Source organism: Sinohyriopsis cumingii, chromosome 7 (genome assembly GCF_028554795.1).
Source record: "Sinohyriopsis cumingii isolate HCF-2022 chromosome 7, ASM2855479v2, whole genome shotgun sequence".
In the NCBI taxonomy this organism is placed as follows: Eukaryota; Metazoa; Mollusca; class Bivalvia; order Unionida; family Unionidae; genus Sinohyriopsis; species Sinohyriopsis cumingii.
In genome coordinates this window covers 50293088-50316129 of record NC_142967.1, presented here as the reverse complement: position 1 = coordinate 50316129, position 23042 = coordinate 50293088, and the positions used below count along the sequence as shown (strand labels likewise).

The window sequence follows — 23042 nt, the reverse complement described above, 5'->3', positions numbered from 1 at the left end:
TCCACAGATAGCAAAATGTAAGAATTTTGTTAAAAAGATAAAATAATCATAGACCTGGTGTATCCAGAAGTTCAGCAAGCATATATCTTCTCTGTGGGTCTTGGTGTATAATACTAGTGGCAAAGGAAGTATACATATTTATGGGGAAACAAATCTTCATAATAATAATAATAATAATAATAATAATAACAACAACAATACATTGCTGATTATTGTTATGTTATTGTGGTACAAAATGAAGAACAAAAGTCTTTACCATGTATATTGGTGTACCTATGGAAATTACAGCAGTAAATAGTCAAGAAGTGTAGATGCTGTAAAGAGATTATGATTTTGAATAAAACTGAGGAGGTCAGGGTGGATTGTATCATTATCATTCAAGATTTCATACAGTTTGCTTGGATGAATATGTCCTGGAAGCAGCATAACGTGCCTACATTCGGCAATATGGAAATTGCAAGGAAATCCTGTCTTAGTGAATGAACACTTGTAGGCAAAATATTCTTACAGTAGTTTTTGGTGCCACTATCAGGGTAAATTTTGGAACAAGTGATTGCTTTATTTATATGCGTGTGAAAATGATGCTTAAAATTCCCTTTCATTAAATCCTTCCGTTATTAACAAAATGGATCAGTACTATCACGTTATTAGAATGTGGATTTTTTAACCCAAACCTTTCATTTTGATAACAGATTGTTCTAAAATCATTCATCCATTATCCTGAAAAATTCTTTAATCCTCTGTAATTTCATTTCTTTAACGGATTCTAAGCTATGATATTAAAACATATTGCTGTGTGTTCATGTTCACATTTGATTCATTTAACTTTCTAACACAATGTTTGAATTTTGCCAGACACCTATTACATGCGTACCTATTACATGCGTAACGTAAAATCAAATTTTATGCTAGAGGCATTGACTCTGAAAACATGAAATAAGTAACAGAAAACCGGGATACATGATATGACATAACTTTATTCAAGTTTAAAAATTTGCTGTATATTCTGTTTTCAGTCATAATACGCATGTAGTAGCTGTCTGGCAAAATACAAACACTTGCCAGTCCTGCTTCAGCCACCTGCGTTGTGGGGAAAATGTGTTGATTAGTTGTTGTTGTTGTGGGGTTTCAACGCCGTTTTTCAGCACACGATAGGATATACATGGCAGTATTAATAGTGAAGGAAGAACCCGGGAAAACACCGGAAAGAACCACCGACCCACGAGAAGCTACTGGCAAGCTTTCTCACATACCCACATTGGTTGAATCCGAGACTCGAACCGGCGCAGACAGAGGTGAGATGGCAGTGATCCGTAACGGAGAGCGCTTTAGACCACCCGGCCACTCGGGGCTCCGTTGATCAGTTAACTGTGCTGATATTTACAATGTCAGAATTCACTGGCTGAAAGACCCCTTGATGTACACGTTGCAATTATAAGAGTACATCAAAAGTACATGATGCAATAGCTGGGCGGCAAGTTCAAAGGCTTCGACTGGCGGCCGGGTGGTAAAGTGTAGATATATACAGGGATTGAATTCAGAGGCAGAAAGACCCAAAGTTGTAGATGTGGTCATTTATAAGAAAAGTACATCAAATAAGCAACTTTAGCTTTCATTATTGTGTTCATTTCCGAATGTAGCGGAATAAGCAGTGCACGTCGCCTCAGAATAAAGACATGTTGAGACTTAGACAAAATGCCATTCGCAAATTTCGGTAAGTATTTTGGGGTTAAACGGCAAACTTACGAAGATCTTAAAGAGATTCAGAAGAGTGCCAAAGCTGCTAGAATTGATAGTTTGGATGGGACAGTAGCTAAGTGTAAGAAAGTGTGTGATGCCTAGCTTAGTGTTTGGAATAAGTCCTTACTTGGATTGACAAAATTCAGTCTCACTCTGATGGACAAGCAAAAGCCATGTCTGTGTTATAAAGAATGTAGAAATTAAACTCATTGGCAACCAATACTTCTTCTAATTTTCATAAATTGTTGGGAGGGCCAGGGGTCACGATACCAGGAGAAGTAGGCGACTATGCCGCCTAAAAAAATTAAACTTCGCCTTCTTCTGTTAGGAAAACAAAAACGACTTCGACGTGGTTTTTTTTTTTTTTTTTTTTAAAGATGTACATTGGCTGACCATACTTTTTGAAATGCCCTCTCGCCTTAGCCCAGTTAGTTCTAGTGTTGTATTGTAGCGAAGTGTATTCATCAAGCTATCAGTAGCTAGGCCTAGTTTTGATATCACTTACGTTGACAAACGGGGCCCCGAGTGGCCGAGTGGTCTAAAGCGCTCACCGTTACGGATCACTGCCATCTCACCTCTGTCTGCGTGAGTTCGAGTCTCAGGCTCGACTAACGTGGGTACGTGAGAAAGCCTGCCAGCAGCTTCTCGTGGGTCGGTGGTTCTTCCCGGGGTTTTCCAGGGTTCTTCCTCCACCAATTATACTGGCCGCCGTGTATAGCCTATCTTGTGCTGAAAAATGGCGTTAAACCCTACAACAACAACAAACTCTTGCACATTCACAGGCATGTGTTTTGATAGCAGATTGACCATTAACAATTTCCCGATTAAGGTAGCAACTATCACTGCCTAATTTCCGCATGTTTCCTTCGATGATAAAAACATACAAACTTGTGTTGAAATTTTAACAATAGTGAGTAAATAGCAATTTGTGTTACATGTCTGGGATGTACCAGTTTATTAGATTGTCTGTTTTCGTAAATCATCGGGCAAATATTTTCAGACAAATATACAATTCAATGAAAGCAAAGCCTAGGTATTATTTTATTAAATATTTAACTTTAAATTGCAAAATATGTAGGTCAGAAACGTATGGGACAACGCTACTTTGTGGAATTCGCGACATGCGTCGTAAGGTCTAAGTTGTTTTCTGACTTGACACGTATTCGTGAAAATACGGAAAAAAATTAGCAAAGCTGTTACTATTTAACCACTGCCTAAAATTGCTAAAAGTACGTAGACGAATAAATAAACCATAAATTTGCAATCCTGTCAATGGACTGTTGTAATGAAGCTATATTAAAGTGATTGATTACATTACGAACACATCTAAAATTAGATGCACTCACGTCTGTGTTGAAGAAGGGTTTAGTTCATATACATGATTTGTAATTTTATGCGTTTTAGTGTGTTATGTATAAATAGTTACGGTAATGGTCATGTTTTATCTGTAACGAAGAAATGAGGAAGAATAGCATAATCTGAAAACACGTGTGCATTTGCCCTCATATACATGGTACAGGGGTTGTTTCAAAAACGTTTAGAAATCCTTGAAAGTGCCATTATTGTGAACTTTTAAAAAGTATAAATAAGTAAAATAATTTTAAAACATTTATTAAGGATAGTTGATTAAGCATTTTTACTAACTTGCCGTAACAATAATATAATCTCGTTACTCAGTTAAAATTTGTTACAATGTAGTTTCTCTTCTCTTTTTGAGTCATATGGCCAAAATAGCTCAGAAAATTGTCTAATTGAAAATAAAGTATTGCTTCAATCCAAAATTAAATGCAAATTTTATTACTAGGAAATAGAGGGCTTAATTCAAATAAGAGAACATATAAGTGCGTGTGTATCTATCTATCTATCTAATATTGCGTTTCTTGCTTCGCGTCCACTTCTCCCTGTTGAGCTTTCACTTCTCCTAGTTCTTTCCAAAAGAAGAAGTCACTTCTCCCTAAAATTCAAGTCTAGCTTGACCCCTGGAGGGGACTGCAACTTTTGCTGATGGGACTCCTATTTTTACCAAAATGGGAGTCCAGGACTCCTAGTTTTAAAATCCTAGCGAGACCTCTGTAATCCTGATCACTTCCTCTAGCACTGTCATCAATTCTTCAACATAGTCTGAAGAAAACAAAATTGTTACCCCAGTAATTCAAGAAACTGAAAAATGTCATCCATTGCCTATATTCATACTGACAATTTACCGAAGAGAATTAATGGAATTGGAAACAAGACTTAATTAGCATTCAATTTAACATACATTTAAATCATAGTTAAATGAATGAATAATAATAATTTGTGTTGCGATATATGATTTTGACTATGTGCTAAAAAAATAAAATCCGTGCTAGCTTTGTTTTGATTGAAATCTTTAAAGTTTGAGTTACTTTTCTTTAGTTAGTTAAATCCCTTCTGTGTGTGTATGTACATGGCCTGGGAAGAAGGGGCTGACTATTCCTAGTGATATGTTCACTCCAACTTTAATATAAATTTAAACATACAACTCTTATATTACTATATGTGCTTGTATACAAGTTTTATCAAATGGTATCATTCAGCGTAGTAAAAATTGCAACATCTACATACCCTTGGCTACATGTCACACATCATAATAGTGTGTGGCTCTCGCATTCTCCCTGATCCAGTTCTGTATCTGAACATGCCTGTCTGTAATAATAGAGTCCACCTCCACACTGTGGTTCTGCAGTTTCTTATGGCTCTAGAAAGTCCCTCTTTCTCCGTGTCATAACTACTCTTCACTTCATTGATCTGAAGAAAAGAGAAGAAAAAAAATGTGGTGAGCAAAATTAACAATACTTCTATTTAATGAAATGTTATATTATCTGTACATAGCTTAAATGTGTTTACCAACATTTAAAAAGTGGACTTAATGCCTAAATAAGATAAAAAAAAATAAGCTCATTTTCTTGCATGAGTGTCATGTATGGATGCTGACAATTACATGAAAGTTTGCAATGCCTTTCCTCCTTCTCTTTACTTGCTGGACATTTAATTCACAATCTGTGTAGTAGGTGAAATTTTAGACGTGTATTCTGATCATTGTTGTTTTCACACAGATGGGGATTTCTCATGAATATGTGTATCATTTAAAGTGTATCATTGCTAAATAATAACAAGTTATCAAGTGCTTGGTCTGCCGAGTCAAACCAATACATTATAGTTTTTCCACAATAAAAAAATTACATAACATGATTATTGACTCATATGCTGATACAATTTGTGAGGCCATAGGAATCCATATCAACTATGAAGCTATACAAACCATGTAAACAGGGAATGATGGGAAGTTCACTGTGACATCAAAATGCACCACAGAATATGTCACACCCTCTACTGTCTTTGGTTCTCTCTTGTGCATTATCTTCCGGGTGCTGGTTCTCCAAATTCTCGTTCAGTGCCTATATATAGAGCATCATCAGAAGGTAAAATCTTTACGCCGACAGCTTTAAAGTATTTTTAAAAATTACTTTTAACTATGGTTCTATACATATTGTTAATAATAATACTATACTCTCCACATTGAATGGACATTAGTGTTCACACTCACAAACAATGGGTTGTGGGTTTGACTCTGACCTAGACCGTCATCCATTGACACAGTTGTGTCTATTCTGGCAAACAAGGTAATTTACTCCCAGTGCCTCAACACGAAGGGGGTATTTAGCCTTTACAATTAAACACACACAATGCATCAAGTATTCACAACATTTTTGTCTTTATTATTATTGTTTAACATGCATGAAATAAGCATGGGCATGCAAATTATTTTTTTCGGGGGGAGGGGGAATAGTAATGGGGGGGGTGAGCAAAATTAAAATTCAAGGGTCGCACACACACACACACACGCTCCTCATGGTAAAGCAGGATTCATTTTAAGGGGTAGGGGTGGAGCTATTATGGTTTGCAAACACCCTCCCACTAAAATCTCCTTCTCCCATTGATCGTTCTTTTGCTAGGTATATTTGTGGTGAGGGGTAAGGGCTGACAACCAGTAATGTCAAGATAAAGATGTATAGATATTTTACCCTCACTAGCTCTCACTTCTGTACAAGCTTCTCTCAGTCTACATGTTGTTAGCCCTGCACTAACCCTTGGTTTTTGTTGATCATGTGTTCATGGACTCAGTTATCTGGCAAGAAAGCACGCTTGGTACTGCATTTGGCAGGAGTAGTCTAATGGTCATAGTACCAAGTGACTTTTTATTTTTATAGATGGTATTGAAATCGTTGGGTCACTGCAGACCTTCTTGCCTGTCACTGGTCGGATAACGCACGGTACCATCTACTGAATGCAACTAACAATGAAAGTAGAAATGCACAGTTCGGAAACTTCCCTACAGCACATCACTTACATTCGTCTTACGGAAATTGCTGAGCGCGAAATAGGCTTGTTGCGTTTTTCCATGTGCGATAAAAAAATCGATGTTTTGTGGTAATTATTTTCATTAATGATGAGGTATTTGAAACAATATTTTTAAAAATCACATCTAGAAGTTTAAATTTACCATATAAATGAAAGTTGTGTGAGCACACTAGTAGACCTTGAAAGCTACATTAAGAAAACTAATCCACTGACAGACAAGACGAAAGTACATTGTTGCTGAAATTTGACCTGGATCTCACCATTTGCATTCTGAGTCACATGACTATATAAATCTCGCAACCTACATGTCGATGACATCAGTGGTTTAAATTCAGGAACCCAGAAAGCACACATTATGTGAAGGTGTTAAACTTTCCTTTTTCTCTCAGATGCATCATAAATATTTAGTTTTCTTTTTGAAATATTTTACAGTTACGTTTTTAAAATAATCTTTGCAACAAGTAATGATATCATATTGAAGCCTATTGCTACCTCAGTTGGACCAATGGTAGACCAAATCCAGCATTCTGATAGTTCTGGGCTCTGGAGATAAAATTTATTTGACCCAGTCATTATACCTTTCAAAACTACTTTTTAACTGATTTCATAACAAAAATGCCATGGTTACTTTGAAATTTCAATTCTTACTACAGGACGGAGAGTTCGTGTGGGACAAAAGTATCCAAGGGTTCATTCTGGGTTCATTTTTCTGGGGTTACCTAGCAACCCAAATCCCAGGAGGTTGGTTGGCCACGCGGATTGGAGGGAAACGAGTGTATGGATACAGCATGCTTGTTGCCATCATCGGAACATTCATCACCCCTGTGGCTGCCCAGACATCTTACATATTTCTTATTGTCTTAAGAATTTTAGTGGGCATCTCTTCGGTAAGCAACACAATAATAATAATTAGTGTTGTTTCGTTTTTGTTTTTATGATGATGATGATGATTTTTATTATTATTATTATTATTATTATTTTGTTCACATATAATTCTACATTTTTTGTGATCATTTTTTATATATATTAATTTCTGAAAACTAAGATACATTAAAGCTCTTCTAAGCCTGTCTCTGTAAGGACCAAAATATTGTTCAACCTTTTATAGAGGTGGCCAGTGTAATGATGTTTGATTACTGTTAGAGAAGACCTGTGCAAAAATAGTATATGTGACCAGTTTGAAGAGGAAGCTGGGTTAACTTATGAGGGGACAGTATGTGACCAGACTGAAGAGGTAATGAGGGGAGAGTTATTTTTGCATTCTAAAGAGAGGGCCAGGTTAGAAAGAGTCAGTATATATGAGCAGTCTGAAGATGCAGACAGGTTATGAGTGGTCAGCATATGTGACCAGTCTGAAGAGGGAGCTAGGTTTTCAGGGCCCAGTGTTGGAAACATTTTCTGTCTAGTATGTAGCTTTCACACAAGTACACTATCACGTTCCATATGAGATCATGGTACAAACATGTATTGTGCTGATGTGCTGTTCAACCATGTGCATACATTCATTTCAGAAGTACAATACGTTGTGCTTTTTGGTACATATTTTCTCATTAATCAGCCTATTGAAAAGATTCAGTGGTGCAGATGTGGTTAAGATCAACATTTCAGTCACTGTCATGGTCACATGTTTGGGTTTGTAAATGAGGTAGCGATTCAGATGTAAAAATAAGTATTTTTGGCATTACAAGAATTAATGCATCTAGAGGAGTTTTACATTTCAACCGTAACAGTTTGATAAGAATATTAATTTTGAAAACATTGTAATGACTTTATTGGTTATACATGTATTGGCAAATAATATGCATGCAAACATTGTAATGACTTTATTGGTTATATTGGCAAATAATGTGCATATCTTCAATAAATGAATTATGAAATATTTTGTAACAATTATACTGAATTTTCTCATTTGGCAATCTTGAATAATGTGAAAGTATTATTATTTAGAATATATCATTTTCAAAAGTTATACTGGTATAATCAGAAAGATGATGGCATGAGAGTGGACTCCACATTCTTGTAACTTTGTTTTGGAGTATATAACTAGGGCCAAACCCAGAGGCCAGTGTATGTCTGTGATAGTAGTAAAAGGGGGCACTCTAGAGTCAAGTCACAAGAGCAAGCTCCATATTCTTGAAATGTGTTATTACATGTATAAATCAATCCCAGAGCCCAATGCTTGACTATGATCGTAGTATAAGTGGACACTTGAGTCGAGGCATGAGGGCAGACCCCAATTTATTGAAACTTTTATTAAGCGCCAAACTCAGGCTTAAGTCCTAATCTTAATGTTTAGCTATGATAGTAGGGTAAAGGGGCACTCTAGACTCTACTTATAGACATCTATAATAAAGAGTCTAAGATACTTTGTATACATCCATCTCATTGAATTTTAACATCATAGCATAATAGCAAAAATCTAAATGTTTATATAAAAGTTCTTTTATGTATAATTTTGTTTTGACATTGGTTCCCTTTTTATAATGTCACTCCTTTTCAGTGAAAATATGGCCTTTCTAAAAGTGTGGCATACAAGGGAAATGGTAAAAATGTACCAGTATTGTATAGGAGTTGGTGACTTTTCATCAGAAGATGACCTATTTCAAGAGGGGCAAATAGAAGATGTGGAATACAATATTGAATTTACAGAATCTCAAATTTTCAGACTTGAGCACTCTGCAGACAAGAATTTCAGGAATATGATGCCTGATGTTCAGAATCACTATAAAAAAATAGATCTATATTTTTAATTACATTCCCAACAATGATGTATGACTTCTTCTTTAATTTTATGATTATTATTATAAGCATTCTGTGCTTTTGTGTCACATTTATTTCTGAAGGTATGAACAAATATTTCAAAATTTTGCTTGCCAATTAAAATTTCATGTAAGTTATCCCAACATTTTTATGAACATTGTGAAAAACCTTTTTATAAAAATTTTCAGAGATGGGTAACTTTGGAGCATTTGAATTTGTTTACATTTGATTTAACGCATATTCCTTTGAGTTTGGCATCTTATAATAATAATAATAATAATAATAATAATAAAGACTTTATTTAGAGACGGTAACTCAGTTACAGAACTAATCTACCTTGAGGCCTTCTATTTGTTATGTACAATATATACAGTATATACAACATGATGGGAAGAATCTGGCTTGACACGAAATAATTAAGTGATTTTAAAAATCACAGTATCAAGCCTGGAACACATACACAGACATCTGTGAACACATGAACATATATGAAATATAAAATATCATCCTGCATTGAGAAATTCAACTTTGAAAATGATGCAAAATTACAGAAAAGAAGGAAGTATTTATTGTACTAGAACTGTTCAATTGTCTAAAGATTTCATCCATTTGAGACACTGATTATGAAAAGAAAAATGCTAGGAGTCTGCCATATGTCACAGGGAATGTTGTTCCATACCAATGGACCAGTATATTGAAAACTTTTTTAAAACAATTCCGTCTTTGGCCTTGGTATAATGTAAGTTTTACTTCTTATGGATCAATCAGCTTAAAATATGACATGATCATCTGTATTCAATTTATACAGGGAACATGTTTTCCTGCAATGCATGCTTTGTGGGGAAGTTGGGCTCCACCAATGGAGAGAAGTAAACTGGTGTCCTTTACCTATGCAGGTAAATAAATCTAACTGGGTCCATTGTTAGCTGTGCTGGTCATATACCAAAAGAGCTTATGGGAGGGTCTGTTGTCCATCATCTGTCTGTCATCAATCATTTGTCTATCCATTAGTATAAACTTGTAAACATTACTCTTCCCAAACCACTTAAAGGATTTCCATGAAATGTCATGTACACATTCATCCCATGGGTCACTTTTCCTAAATACAAATAGTGCTACTTGGACATCCAATATTGCCACCATAATAACCATCTTGTTGTCACAACTGCTCCTGTTTGGATGGTTATATCAAGCTGGGGTTTGCACTAAAAGACTTCTTACGCTGTATAAATGAAAATTGTCCCATTAATATCCATTATGGCCTCCACAGTGACCATCTTGAAAATCTTCTCACCATGACTCCTAAAAGGAAAGTAATATTGAACTGGAGTTATCACCAGGAGACTTCTTATTATGTCTAGTAGGTCCTAAGTATAAATAGGTGCCAAGCTGCTACAGTGGCCATCTTGAAAATTTTACAATTGCTAATCCTTCTGAATAAAAAGTAATGTTGCCATGGAGTTTGACTTCTTGTGATGACGAGTCGGTCCTAAATGAAATGAGCTGATGTCTGATATGGCTGCCACAGCAACCATCTAGAAAATGTTGTTATTACACCACTAACTCAATAACTTGTACATGTATAACTCACAGACCTGCTTATAATGCCAGGTCTGGCATGGATCCCATTTTGTTACTAGAAAATACCACCCAATTTGGCCTCTATTTGTTGAATGTGGAAAAAACAATCAAAATTGGTAAAATGAAACCTTGCTATATCAATCATTTTATTGTCAAAAACAGTGGTTAGTCCAAGGAAATTTAAGTGAACATTATGAAAATCTAACCTTTTAATAAGAAGTCATTTATTTTGCTAAATTTTCTTTCCAGACATTCTCAGTACTACACTGTGAATAACTATTGGATGAAATTTTGATGTCTGCAAAATGTCAGTTATACCAGCTTGTGGTAAAACTTTAATAATAAATACCAATTAAATAAGTTTTGTGCAGTGAAATATGTTTTATTTCAGTATCAGCATAACCATTATAAGGACAGTATACCTTCTTCTCAGCCATAATGGCTATGTCTACCAGCAATTCTATGAGAACCTAATTAAGTACCGACCTTGATTTGATTTCTGACTTGCTGAAGTATTTCTTGTATTGTTACACTCAATAAAAACATTATTATCACATTAGGTATGTATTTTGTATCAGAGCGAATGAAAGGGGTGGAAGAAAAGAAATGTTAAAAGGCATGCAAATCCAACTTGTGTAAGAGCTAGTGGTCACATTCGTGTGTCAGGTCAGTTCATTTCAGTTGATCAGTCAAACATTGTCATAAGTATTATTATATAAGTAGGTACTATAATTGAGCTACCTTAAATTAGACTACTCATTCTCAAATGTGATCAAGGATAGAAAGGCAGCCAAGTGAAATGGGTACCTGGTGAATACAAAGATATGGTTTGTTAGGGAGAAGTGACTTGTTGTGGACTTAAAATTCCTGAATTGGCACTCGTAGATTTCATCAAGGATGAGCGGAAGTTTTAGCTCAGTGTTTTACTTAACACCTATTACGATGTCTAGTTGGTCATAATTGAGCCATTCAGACATTCACTATGCCTGCAGCAGTTGCCATCTTGGAAATCTTGTTACCACTACTACTCCTGAATGAATAGTCATACCAGCATGAAGTTTTCACTTAAAGACTTCTTATGGTAACTAGTTGGTCATAAATGAAAATGGTGCTGATTTGACTTCTAAGATAATAACCACTTTGGCCATATTTAAAAATTTTGTTACTGCTACTTCTTCTAGATGGATGATCAGATTGACATTGTGCTGTCACCAAAGACTTTTTTTGGGGGTACAAAATAGAAATTATGCCAATCTGCTATTGAATGTAGTCACTGAGGTGTCCATCTTCACAATCTCCTTATCCTTCTTCAAAATCTCCTTTTCATTACTTCTCCAAATTCGAAAGTCATATCAGCATGGGGTTTTCAGCAGAAAATTTCTTATGATGTCTTATTGGTCCAGAACGAAAATGGAGACAAGTTGACATCCAGTATGTCCACCACTTGACATCCAGTATGTCCACCACAGCAGCTAATTTGACAGTTTTTTTCTTGCCAAAGAATGTCAAAGATGGTTTCAACACTGTGCATTAAAAATGAAGAAATAGTCTTGTCTTAAATTCCTGGAGATTCTTTTTAGCCAGTAGAATGTCAGTCCCTTTGATGGACTCTTGTCTATTGTTGCAAGAGTTACCTCCCATATGCAGAGTCAGACATTTGATCCATTTTAAAATGAATATTAACTCTTAGTGTATGTTTAGACTTGTTAAATGTCAGCATATGCATGGTATAGACAAAATAGAGGACGGTTTGTCCACAAAAACATTTTTTTAAAAATCACCAGACCTTGCAGGAGAAATTATTGTCATCCTAAGGAGTTTTTTCTTACTTCATTTATTGTGCGAAATAACTTGATTATCATATTCTATTTTAAGATACATGAAAATTACTAATATTAATCAATCAAAATGTAGTTGTTGGACTTTCCACTAATAATTCATGAAACGGCATCTTCCTCTCATTTTCAATTCTAAAATATACTAACCATATCATTGCAGAATACTGGTAAAATGTGGATTTTTTTCTTTTTTTCTTTTTCTTCATTTCATCAGGGGCACAGATTGGTAATGTAGTCACACTACCTCTGGCAGGATTACTGTGCAAATACGGATTTGCAGGAGGCTGGCCATCCATTTTTTATGTTCTTGGTAGGTAGACATTGGATCATCTAAATTATCTTCCTTCTCTATAGGTGTCTTGTGAGGCATGAAAACAAACATTATTTGGCAGAAATTATTGATAATATATACTGAAAGTATCATATATATTGAATTTCTTGTTTTGAAGACACTGAATTGTGGAGGAACACAGTTTAATATTTTAACTTCTACAATGAAAGAGATTTACAGATTTTACAATGACACTACTAATGTCTTTAAAATACATGTCCCAAACAGGGAGGATAATTTGATTTATGGAACAGTTTAAATTTGTTTCCTTTTACCATTGGTATTAGGGTCAAGTTAAATTGATAATAGAATTTATTTATTCAGCTGCAGGGATACAAAAATATTGTATTTTTGTCAACTGCAGTTTCAAAATAAAATAAAATAACAGTCTTTTGTTTTGATTTTTTTTTTGTTGAAAAAAGAACAAAACTAATACCACAAGAACATGTTTATTTATTATGCTGTGTAGGTATGATGAGTCTGGTATGGTTTGTACTATGGATGTTGCTTGTGAGTGACACCCCAGGCCAACACAAGAGAATCAGCCGGATAGAGAGGGAGTACATATTACAGTCACAGGCTGTAGATGGGGCCCTGGTCAGGAAAAGTTCAGAGGAAAAGGTATTTTTTTCAAAACTCGATCAGTTATTTTTCAGTTGTGTTAGTTATTGTGATCAATATACACCTTTACAGTTTTGTGATCATAACTCCTGGATTAGCACCATAACTTGCATTTTGATGGCTGACCATCAACAGTGGTTTGCTATAGGTATTGTAGTCTCTCACCGTTCTTGATTGACCTTATGGCTTTCAGTTATATGTTGCAAAATGGACACTCCAGTAGCCAGCTAACCAGTCTAATCAGCCACATAGGTGTTTACATGATCACAGCTAGAATTCATGTGTTTTTGTTGGTCAGTCAGGAACCAAAAGTTACACCTTATAATGCATGGGGGTTACATCAGATGATTTCTACCATTCTGTGTAAATGCACATCATTTGTTGACAATGTTCAGATTTAATCATACAGTAAAACCTGTTATGAGAGACCGCCCCTTATGCCAACCAAAAGTGGTCTCTCAAGACAGGTGGTCTCTCATAAGAGGTGTGTGAAAATGGACTGGTTTCCAGGATCAATAGCATTGTTTAAGAAGGAAAAATACCCGTACTCACTGTACATGTATCACATCCTTCATTCATAAATCTTGTTAAATATTTCATGCATTCCTCTCAAAATATCTTTATATAATAAAGATATACATTTTCAAACAATGTGCATCAAATTTATATTTGAACATCACATGAATATGTTTTTTCTTCCAGTGTTAGAATTTTTATTTTTTTCTTCGGAGGTTCTGCCATTGTTATTAGTGTTGACGTAATAACGACTGAATGTATTTCGGTTTTGATCAGGTTTTGGGGAAATGTAGAATAATTATATAATATGTACCAAGGAATGAAACCAAAAGACATAATTAACTCATCAAGAAACAATACATTGATTTTGAGATGAGATGAAGTTTAAATGATCAGCGTAATAGCTCAATAAACAAAAGTTGCGATCATCTGCACCTGGGTAATCAGATGGTGGCTTGGTGAAACACTGTAACAAAAAGAATTTAATAAAGTATAACAAATCTGGAAACGATTTTCACTTACTAGTATTAAAGACAAGAAGCTCATTCACACACCCCACCCATCCCCCGGCATTACTGATTAACTGGAAAGACAAACGATGTACTCAACCATACTGCACTGAAGTCCTTTCAACAGATTTCTCACTGGGACATTAGGATAAAGAAAAAATACAAACCTCTAACTTGACTGCGTATGTCCATCATTACTCCCTTTGATGAAAAAATGATTAATCTTACTGGCTATTCACATGACTTCAGCACTATGATGGCAGTTAGTGACATCTACTTTAGTCTGGTTTACTGCAGTTTACAAATGACACCATATGCTGGACTTGTAAATTTCACAAAACTGGTAGCTAGCCAATTTTCAAAAAAATACTTTATTAGAACAATCTTTACTAGTTAAGCAGTCATTGTTACAAAGGATTAAATGATGGTTAGTGGTGTTTATCTCGCTATATGGTTGTACGCCTGTAGTGTTATTTAATGTGCACTTTCTTTTCATACTACATGTATCCTGGGCTCTCATGTTTACAACGGATTAAGTCATGGTCATTGGTGTCAATCTGTTTTTTTTTGCGATACGGTCATTCATAGCAGTGTTGAAATGCATATTTTGCCAAGACAACACGGTCACTGGTCGTGTTCAGCAGGTGTTTGCTCATAACAGAGGGTTTATATAATAAAATCGATGTGCATTATGGTTGTGATCAGAAATGACAGGTGGTTGCTCATAGCAGAGATCGCTTAAAACAGTTTTTACTGCACTTTCGATATTTGGATAATATAATCTATCACAGTGGCAGCAGTGACAGATACAATTCTAAAACAGTTTGATGATGAAGTGAGAGAATTTGAGAAAGTGATGATAAACATATCTGAATTTTATCAGGTGGAGGTGTTTGGGCTCCACCATCTGTCTCAGAAGTTGAAGGCATTGCTGAATGAAGATCCCAAGCTGAGAACTGCCTCAATTTCATTCTTCCAGTAGTGAATCCAGAGATATAGGCTGTTACTAGACCTGATATCAGGCTGTTATTAGACCTGCTATCAGGCTGTTACTAGACCTGATATCAGGCTGTTATTAGACCTGATATCAGGCTGTTATTAGACCTGATATCAGGCTGCTGATAGACATGTTATCAGGCTGTTATTAGACCTGACATCAGGTCAAGATATTTTATATACTTGCTTATAAGTCAAGTCAAATTGCAAACAACAAAAATCCTGATCTACCATAGCATAATATGCCCTGCAGATTAGTGTCTGTGGTGTTTGTTCTACTGATTACTCCATACAAAAGTGCACAGACCCAGATCTGTTGGTACATTATGCAATGGCAGATCTTGGTTTTGCAGTGCTAGTACATATGATATGTACAATTGCAGCAGCTTAAATGTCATTTTGGTTACGAAAGACATGATAGCTATAACAGAACTTACAATGCATTGATAAATGTCAGGCTTCACCAAGTTATATTGACATCCTGGCTGATATAAACAGGAAGACAATTGCTTTGAAGTTTCTTCTTGGAGGTGCTACCAATACTATGCTCAGTCTTTATAGAAGGGAAAATCTGAAGCCAGCCCCAGGAGGGAAACATACACTTATATGCATAAACTCCCAAAAAATCACACGTTTTTTGTTTGAGAATGATTATACAAGACACCAGTCTCTTAGGACAGAAGCTTGAATGCAAACACCCATTCCAATCAGTGATAAGGCCATAAGGTAACATCGGTTTTAGGAAATTTGGACCACCAAGAAAATAGTAATTTTGACATGCAAATAACAGCAATAAAAATTACTGCAAGCAACATTTTTTAGGTCAACGGAGTTCCAGGGCACAGTTTTAAGTAGCAAGTAATGAGGTGAGTGCAAGAGAACTACAGCTCTATAATATAAACATAATCAATATAGAGGAGACTCTCATTCAGAGGCAACTGAAAACAGTATGATGCATTGGCATGACATTACTTCAGGTACTCTAGATAGTCATATACAAATCAGGTCCCTTTGCAAGCAGCATAGAGCCTGATCTGATTTCGCAAATTATGCTGGTAGATCAGGGTCTGTGTTGCTTGTTCTGTTTATTACTCCTAACAAACTGCACAGACCCAGATCGGCTTGTGTATTATATGACAGCAGATGTGAGTCTATGCTGTTCACAGTTGAAACACACAAGGTATATACAGTATGTTTATGACCAGTTTTCACTTCATAGGAAGAATGGTTGATTGAGGGTGATCCTTAATCTCCAAAGTCATTTTGTGTATAGTCTTTATTTTGAAATGGATGCTTTAAATTCGGCTAATAATCTAGGACTTAGAAACTGCATAGACCCAGATCTGCTGGCATATTATGTGATGGCAGGTCTGCATATATACAGCTTTTTAGGAGTAATCAGCACAACAAATATAGACTTTGATCTGTTGGCACCTTATGTGATATCAGATCAAGGTTTATGTTATTTGCAGATGGACTTGACCTTGTAAGTCAGCATATGACAGACTGGGAGATCTGCAAAATTGGTAGGGAGTTTTGACTTCAAAGGAGGGAGCATTTTCAATGAGAATGGTGAATTTTTCTTTGCAGCACACTTCTCTGAGTTTCTTGTTCCTGTAAGGACACAGAGTTTGGGTCACCATATGAGTAGTTTTCATTTGTTTGTATGATTCCGAAAATGGTCTGCTACTGTAAATGGGAGATTATGTTTGGCTATAAAGTTGGAAAACAGTGTCTCAGCAAGTACATCGTTATCCACATTTGATGCAGATTCCGTGAACATGGATTTCGAAGATGGTGTATTTGTTGTCATGTTTAATATGCTTTATTATTTTATGCAATAACATTATGACCAAGAAATTGAGCTATTTTTAGACATTTGTTCTAGTGTTTATCGGTTGAAAATTATTTTAAATACTGTGACTTCTTATGGACTTTCTCCAGGATCTGCCTAACATTTCACACCTTCTATCTCTTGGGATCCATCATAGAATCTCAGTCTGGCATCTTTGAGATTATCAGGAATCCCTCACAAAACAGGGCATATGTAACCAGATCATCTATGAATTCCTCACAAAACAGGGCATGTCCAGCCAGATCCTGGAATCCCTCATAAAACATGGCATGTCCAGCCAGATCCTGGAATCCCTAACAAAACAGGGCATGTCCAGCCAAATCCTGGAATCCCTAACAAAACAGGGCATGTCCAGCCAGATCCTGGAATCCCTCATAAAACATGGCATGTCCGACCAGATCCTGGAATCCCTCACAAAATAGGGCATGTCTAGTCAGCTGCAGAAACAGAAGAACACGAGTTTGTGGATATTGCTTGTATTTTGGCCAATTTTCAATTTAAAAGTCACAGGAACAATCCATAATGAGGCTGACCCCAAGGTTACACTGTGGGCAGTCACCAGGGGTCGTCTACCAACAATACATAAATGGAGAGTTTCATGAAAAACAGTAATTGATGCAATGATTATCTTACACATTGTACTTTTAATAATCATATTACAAGTAAAGTTGCAAAATTTGAGGTTATAATAGATTGTAATGTATTTAGAATTTGTTTAACCATTGAACTAACAAGTGAGTTCAACATTTAGTTGCAAAAATGATAATTTTGTGAAGTGATTAAAGTAGTTGAGCTTTAATTTTAGCTGAATTAGTTTATAACTTTGAAATTAAACTGATATTACTCCCACCTATATATATTTTTCTTTGATCTTCATTAATTATACTGTGTTACCAATTTTATTTGCTTACTAACAGAGCTGTGAAAATACCAGTAAACATCTACCGGATACGTGTCCATCTTAATGATTGGTTAGCTGGGTACCTAATCAAAGGGAAATCGTATTATGTGTGTACAAACTTGAACTGCTTTGTTGTAGGTTGATGCTGGCATGAACGGCATGCAAAAGTGTATTTTTTCAGTGGTTGAAGTGAACAAGTCAGGGAGTGTATTTTGCAAGTCAGATATGTCTGAGGGGGTGACTTGTCAGTGAGTCAGAGTTGCATTTTGGAAAATAAATAAGCCCAGCTGGATGGATGGATGGATGACAGACAAACAGACAACATAACTATGTAAAATGTACTTGATTTATGAGTGGAATATGTCACAAATAAATGAAAAATACTTAAAAATTGTTCTAATGAAATCCACTAAAATCTACAATGCTTGATGTTTTAAATCCATAAATTCAGTTACAGGTCTCATAGTGCTATAAAAATAGTCCAATTCACTGGTACTATGTTAAACATACTAAATAAACAATGAAAGGTAAGTCCACATTTTTTAAAATTCACAGTATCGTATAAATGCCACTTCCTAATGTCATCTGGTACAAAGCTCAAGCATTCATCCTCATTGTCTGAAAAAGTTCGGGGCCCCAAGTGGCAGAGTGGTCTAAAGCGCTCACCGTTCCGGATCACTGCCATCTCACCTCTGTCTGCGTGGGTTCAAGTCCCGGGCCTCTGCCAATGTGGATATGTGAGAAAGCTTGCCGGTAGCTTCTCTTGGGTCAGTGGATCTTTCCGGGTTTTCCCCGGGTTCTTCCTCCACCATTAATACTGGCCGCCATGTATAGCCTATCTTGTGCTGAAAAATGGCGTTAAACCCTACAACAACAACAACAACTGAAAAAGTTCTGAAATCCTCCATCATCATCTAGTAAATCATTGTGGTCTATTCATCATAAATATTGTCAGATTCCCTTTCCTTGGCCTCACTACCATATGTAGTTGCTTATGAAGAGACTGAGCTTGGGCTCTGTAAGTAAGACTTTGATCATACAGTTTGTGAAATCTGTTAAAGGTTGCAACTGAACATGTGTCAGTTGTGTGGCAAGTTCAAGTAACCAGCCTCTGTTAATTTCCACTGAGCAAATATCAATCATGGCTAAGTCAAAGGGTTGTCACATGGGAAAACAAGCCAAGAGATTAAGGTCAAAGGTTTACTGGAAGAGGCAAGACTGCTTGGTATTGAACAAGTTCTTGTATTAATTTCATGGCTCAGTCAAAAGGATTGATGACTTGAAAATAAAGTGAGTGCTGCCTTTACAAGCCATGGACTTATGGGGTCATGTGCACTGGTAGACTGTATGTATACATTAAATAGCAGGGTTCATATGGTCTTTGAAAGTCTTTGACAGTTTGGGAAAAATAAGGTAGCATTTTCAAAGCCTTGAAAGTTTTGGAAAATCGAGCAGATTGCCCTGAGGTCTTTAAATCGTTCAAAATTGAAATAAACCCATAACATTTAAATTCTTTCCATAGTCACAAATAAAATTATCCAAGGTTTTTAGATTCTGATGTAGTCGAGTATTCCTGGTTTCTTTTTTTTGATGACCCGTTTAGTTTCATTTCATCATTAAACAATATTGTAGTGTTTTGCATTAATTGTTTTCTAATATAACATAACAAATTGTTAGCAAAAATAGGTCTTGGAAATCTATGTTTGTGGTCTTTGAAAGTTTGGGAAAAGTCTTTGAATTTATCATTCAGAATTCTGTATGAACCCAGAATAGGTACCCGTTGGCTCATTTTATTATAGGCAATCGGTGGGTGATTGAGTAATCGGGTACCTGTTCACAGCTCTGCCTACTATTATTTTTGGTGTAGATTGCGGGTGGGTTGGGATGGGGTGTGGTGGGATAGACTGTAACATTTAATAGCAGCTAATTTCTTATTCTTCAGAACTTAAGTAACATGTAGCCAATCTTTGAAATTGAACAGCTGTTAAAACACAAAAAAATGTTTATGTACCATTAAATAAAACCAGGTTTATATCACACTTTTCAATTGGTAAGCTTCTTTGTTTCCATTTGTTTCCAAAATAATGAAAGCTTTCATCATCCTAATGAAAGGAGTTGGGTAATGTAGTGATAGCAATGTCCCTCTCATTGTCTGTCAGCTCATCAAGCTGTGGACCATGTGACTTCTGCAACATAACTGATTTGTCATGATCTTTTTCTCAGACCTGGTATGTGCCTTACCCATTGGCAGAGGTGGAAGCCTTTTTATTTTGGGATTGCTAGGAACAATGATAAGGTCACTGGAGCACTCAAATTTTTATCACCTTCAGGGATCAAACGACTAATTCATTTCCCGAAGAACTTAATGTTAATATATTAAAAAATAATAATGCACCTGGCCCTCGACAACTCGTGCACAACCAGGTCTACAAACAGACCTCACTATAAGCGAGGTGCAAGTTAGCGAGCGACCTCCAAAAATTGAAAAAAAAATCGCTTTGACAACAAGAAAACTGGGGGGGGGGAGCAGCGTTAGGGAACTGGTATGTTTATTGACTGAATCCTCATTTTACAATCACGTAGATAATAACTTTTAATAATACACTTTTTCTAATGAAGTTGTTCTTTATTCTGTTTCAATAACATTTATTTTCAAAATGTCCAACATATGAAAGATCATTCCAATTGGTTTCAACAACCATCACGTGTATGCAAAAAAATATGTGTATTACATCACTGTTTTTTGTTTTCTTGATGAGTCTGGTTCCCGTAGTGGTGTTTAATATTATCCTGCCAAATCGGGAATCCACAGAATTGGGAACTAGGCTAACTTTTGATACACCGCCTAACAAGATTCCTTTTTTCTTTAAAACATGCGACATTTATTTCGTGAGACAATTGTCTACGTCGAAACTCAATTTTTTGTATTGTTCAGTTAGTACAATATTGATGTCATGATTTCACTGCAAGTAATAATGAAACTGTCTGTTAATTTAAGATAGTTTATGTTACGTACACAATAACATTTATAAGTGTTCAATTGATCAAATGAAGTGAGTTCACCCAACATACAACCGGGGCAGCTAGATTTTAAGTTTGTAGGATTTTCGCGCCTTTTAACTTTTCTTATATTCCACCTCCTTTATTTGATTCAAAAGACATAATTAACGTGAAAATACAGATGAGGCCAGCTTTTAATTCAGTGCAACAATACAACAAATACTTCCAGAAGTCAGTTATCAAAACATGGTCAGCACTTAATTAGGTTCTCGGAGAAATGCTCGTGGACATAGCTGTTACGGTAGATTGATGCATTTTACATTTAATTACAAGAGGACACATTGCATTTATGATGATTACACTTAAAAGAAACTAAAAGATAGAACTAGAACACAAATTTCAATAGCTAAAAAATTATTTAATTTGTATTTATTTATTGAAGTACTGCCTCCACTCAGCGTAAGTGACATTTTCATTGATTAAAATTTCCTCACATATCGTTAATTGCAATGTACTAGGAATGTCACGTTGAAAGACAATGTAAAAAATTGTATGACCTATTTTTAAATTTGATATTTCATAGTGTTGATTGAAATTTCCAGGTTATATCTACCGTTTTCAATGATAAAACAAGCAATACATCAAACTTCCCATTACCAATTTGGATCACAATTTTCTTCAAGTTCAACAAATAGAGATCAATTTTTGGGGTATTTTCTGGTTTCAAAATGGGATCCACGCCTGACCCCGTATTATAAGCGGGTTCGCAAGTTATCGAGGGAGTGGTGTATTTTGTGCATTAGACTGGCATACAAATCATTTTAATGATAGGAAAATATTGAAAAGTAGATGTTTTGAGACACATTTTACAGCCTTGTGCCGTTAAATAGGGGTACTACATTGTCTGCACGTAATAAATAGCTTCACAGCATGATTTCGTATGATACTTTCTCAGTATTAAATGAAAAACATTTCAAAATAAAGTATTTTTTTGTTTTCAGCTATGGTACATAAATTGAAATTTGTGAAATTGAACATGAAATTTTTTTTTATAAGCCAGTGGGTGCATCAAAAGATTTAGTATTCCATTTTTTTTTATTCCCCCACCAGTTGACTGGTTCCTGGTTGCAAAATATTTAATGGTCCAATGCCTGTTCATAGCTGCAATTCATTTCAGGAGGGATTTTCCAATGTTGCGTCTAAAATCAAGATCACTGGATATGAATAAATTTTAACAAAAATGAAAAACAAAAGATTGTTTACATTTGTAGTGTGTATGGTCAGTCAGGTAAATCAGCTGTTCTTCCACTTATTATAAATCCTATGACATCAGCATTAACCAATTTGCATTTATTTGTCTATCACAGAGACGGAGTTTTCCCTGGTTGAAGATAGCAACATCTCTTCCCATGCTTGCGATACTGATGGCTAATGTTTGCTCTGACTGGGGCACGTACACCCTACTTACCGGCATTCCAACGTATATGAACGACATCTTGGAATTTGACATTACAGCTGTGAGTACATTATATTTATGAGACGAAGATCTGGAATGCCACATATGACTTATAGTAATTATCAACAAAACATGTGGCAGTTTTTTTCTTGGTTTTGTCATAAGTGGTGACTCTGAATTTTACATTGTGACACCATTTATGACATCATTGGTAAATCATGATGTCAGATGATGCGTCGTCAGTCATGTTTCCTTATCAGCCAGAAACTGGGCAATTTGCTTGGCTACTTTTACTTTACACCCATTTACTTTTTAAAAAAAACTGCATCACCTTTGGGTGATGTCACGCAAACCCCCCACCTACCTCAGCAACTCACTCTCCAGCTTTTAATCTAATGGAAGGCCCTGCATCAGCCTTATGTTCCATCACTGTAAGAAAACAATCCTAAGAGATTTCCACTGATGTATAAAAAATCGTCACATCCTCAAATCCTGAACATGATTCTGTTTATATTTGACATTTTTGGAGACTGCAATTTATACTTGTGTAAACTG

The 23042-nt window shown here is 35.7% G+C and overlaps 1 protein-coding gene and 1 long non-coding RNA gene across 3 annotated transcripts in view; one reads left to right on the top strand and one right to left on the bottom strand.

Moving 5' to 3' along the window:
* The window catches only part of LOC149795200 (sialin-like), a 98423-nt gene that overhangs the window by 54001 nt on the left and 21380 nt on the right, over positions 1 to 23042 (top strand). For both annotated transcript variants that reach the window (XM_089964941.1, XM_089964940.1), the window contains 5 exons: positions 6777 to 7010; positions 9692 to 9779; positions 12517 to 12612; positions 13103 to 13254; positions 22399 to 22548. In XM_089964941.1, the coding sequence (XP_089821067.1) occupies positions 6777 to 7010; positions 9692 to 9779; positions 12517 to 12612; positions 13103 to 13254; positions 22399 to 22548 (720 nt within the window). The remainder of the gene's footprint in view (positions 1 to 6776; positions 7011 to 9691; positions 9780 to 12516; positions 12613 to 13102; positions 13255 to 22398; positions 22549 to 23042) is intronic.
* LOC149795201 (uncharacterized) lies at positions 3450 to 12584 on the bottom strand. Its single transcript, XR_016422279.1, has 4 exons — positions 12450 to 12584; positions 5024 to 5159; positions 4327 to 4509; positions 3450 to 3861 (listed from the first exon to the last, which is right to left on the bottom strand). It is a non-coding gene; the product is annotated as an uncharacterized LOC149795201 (long non-coding RNA).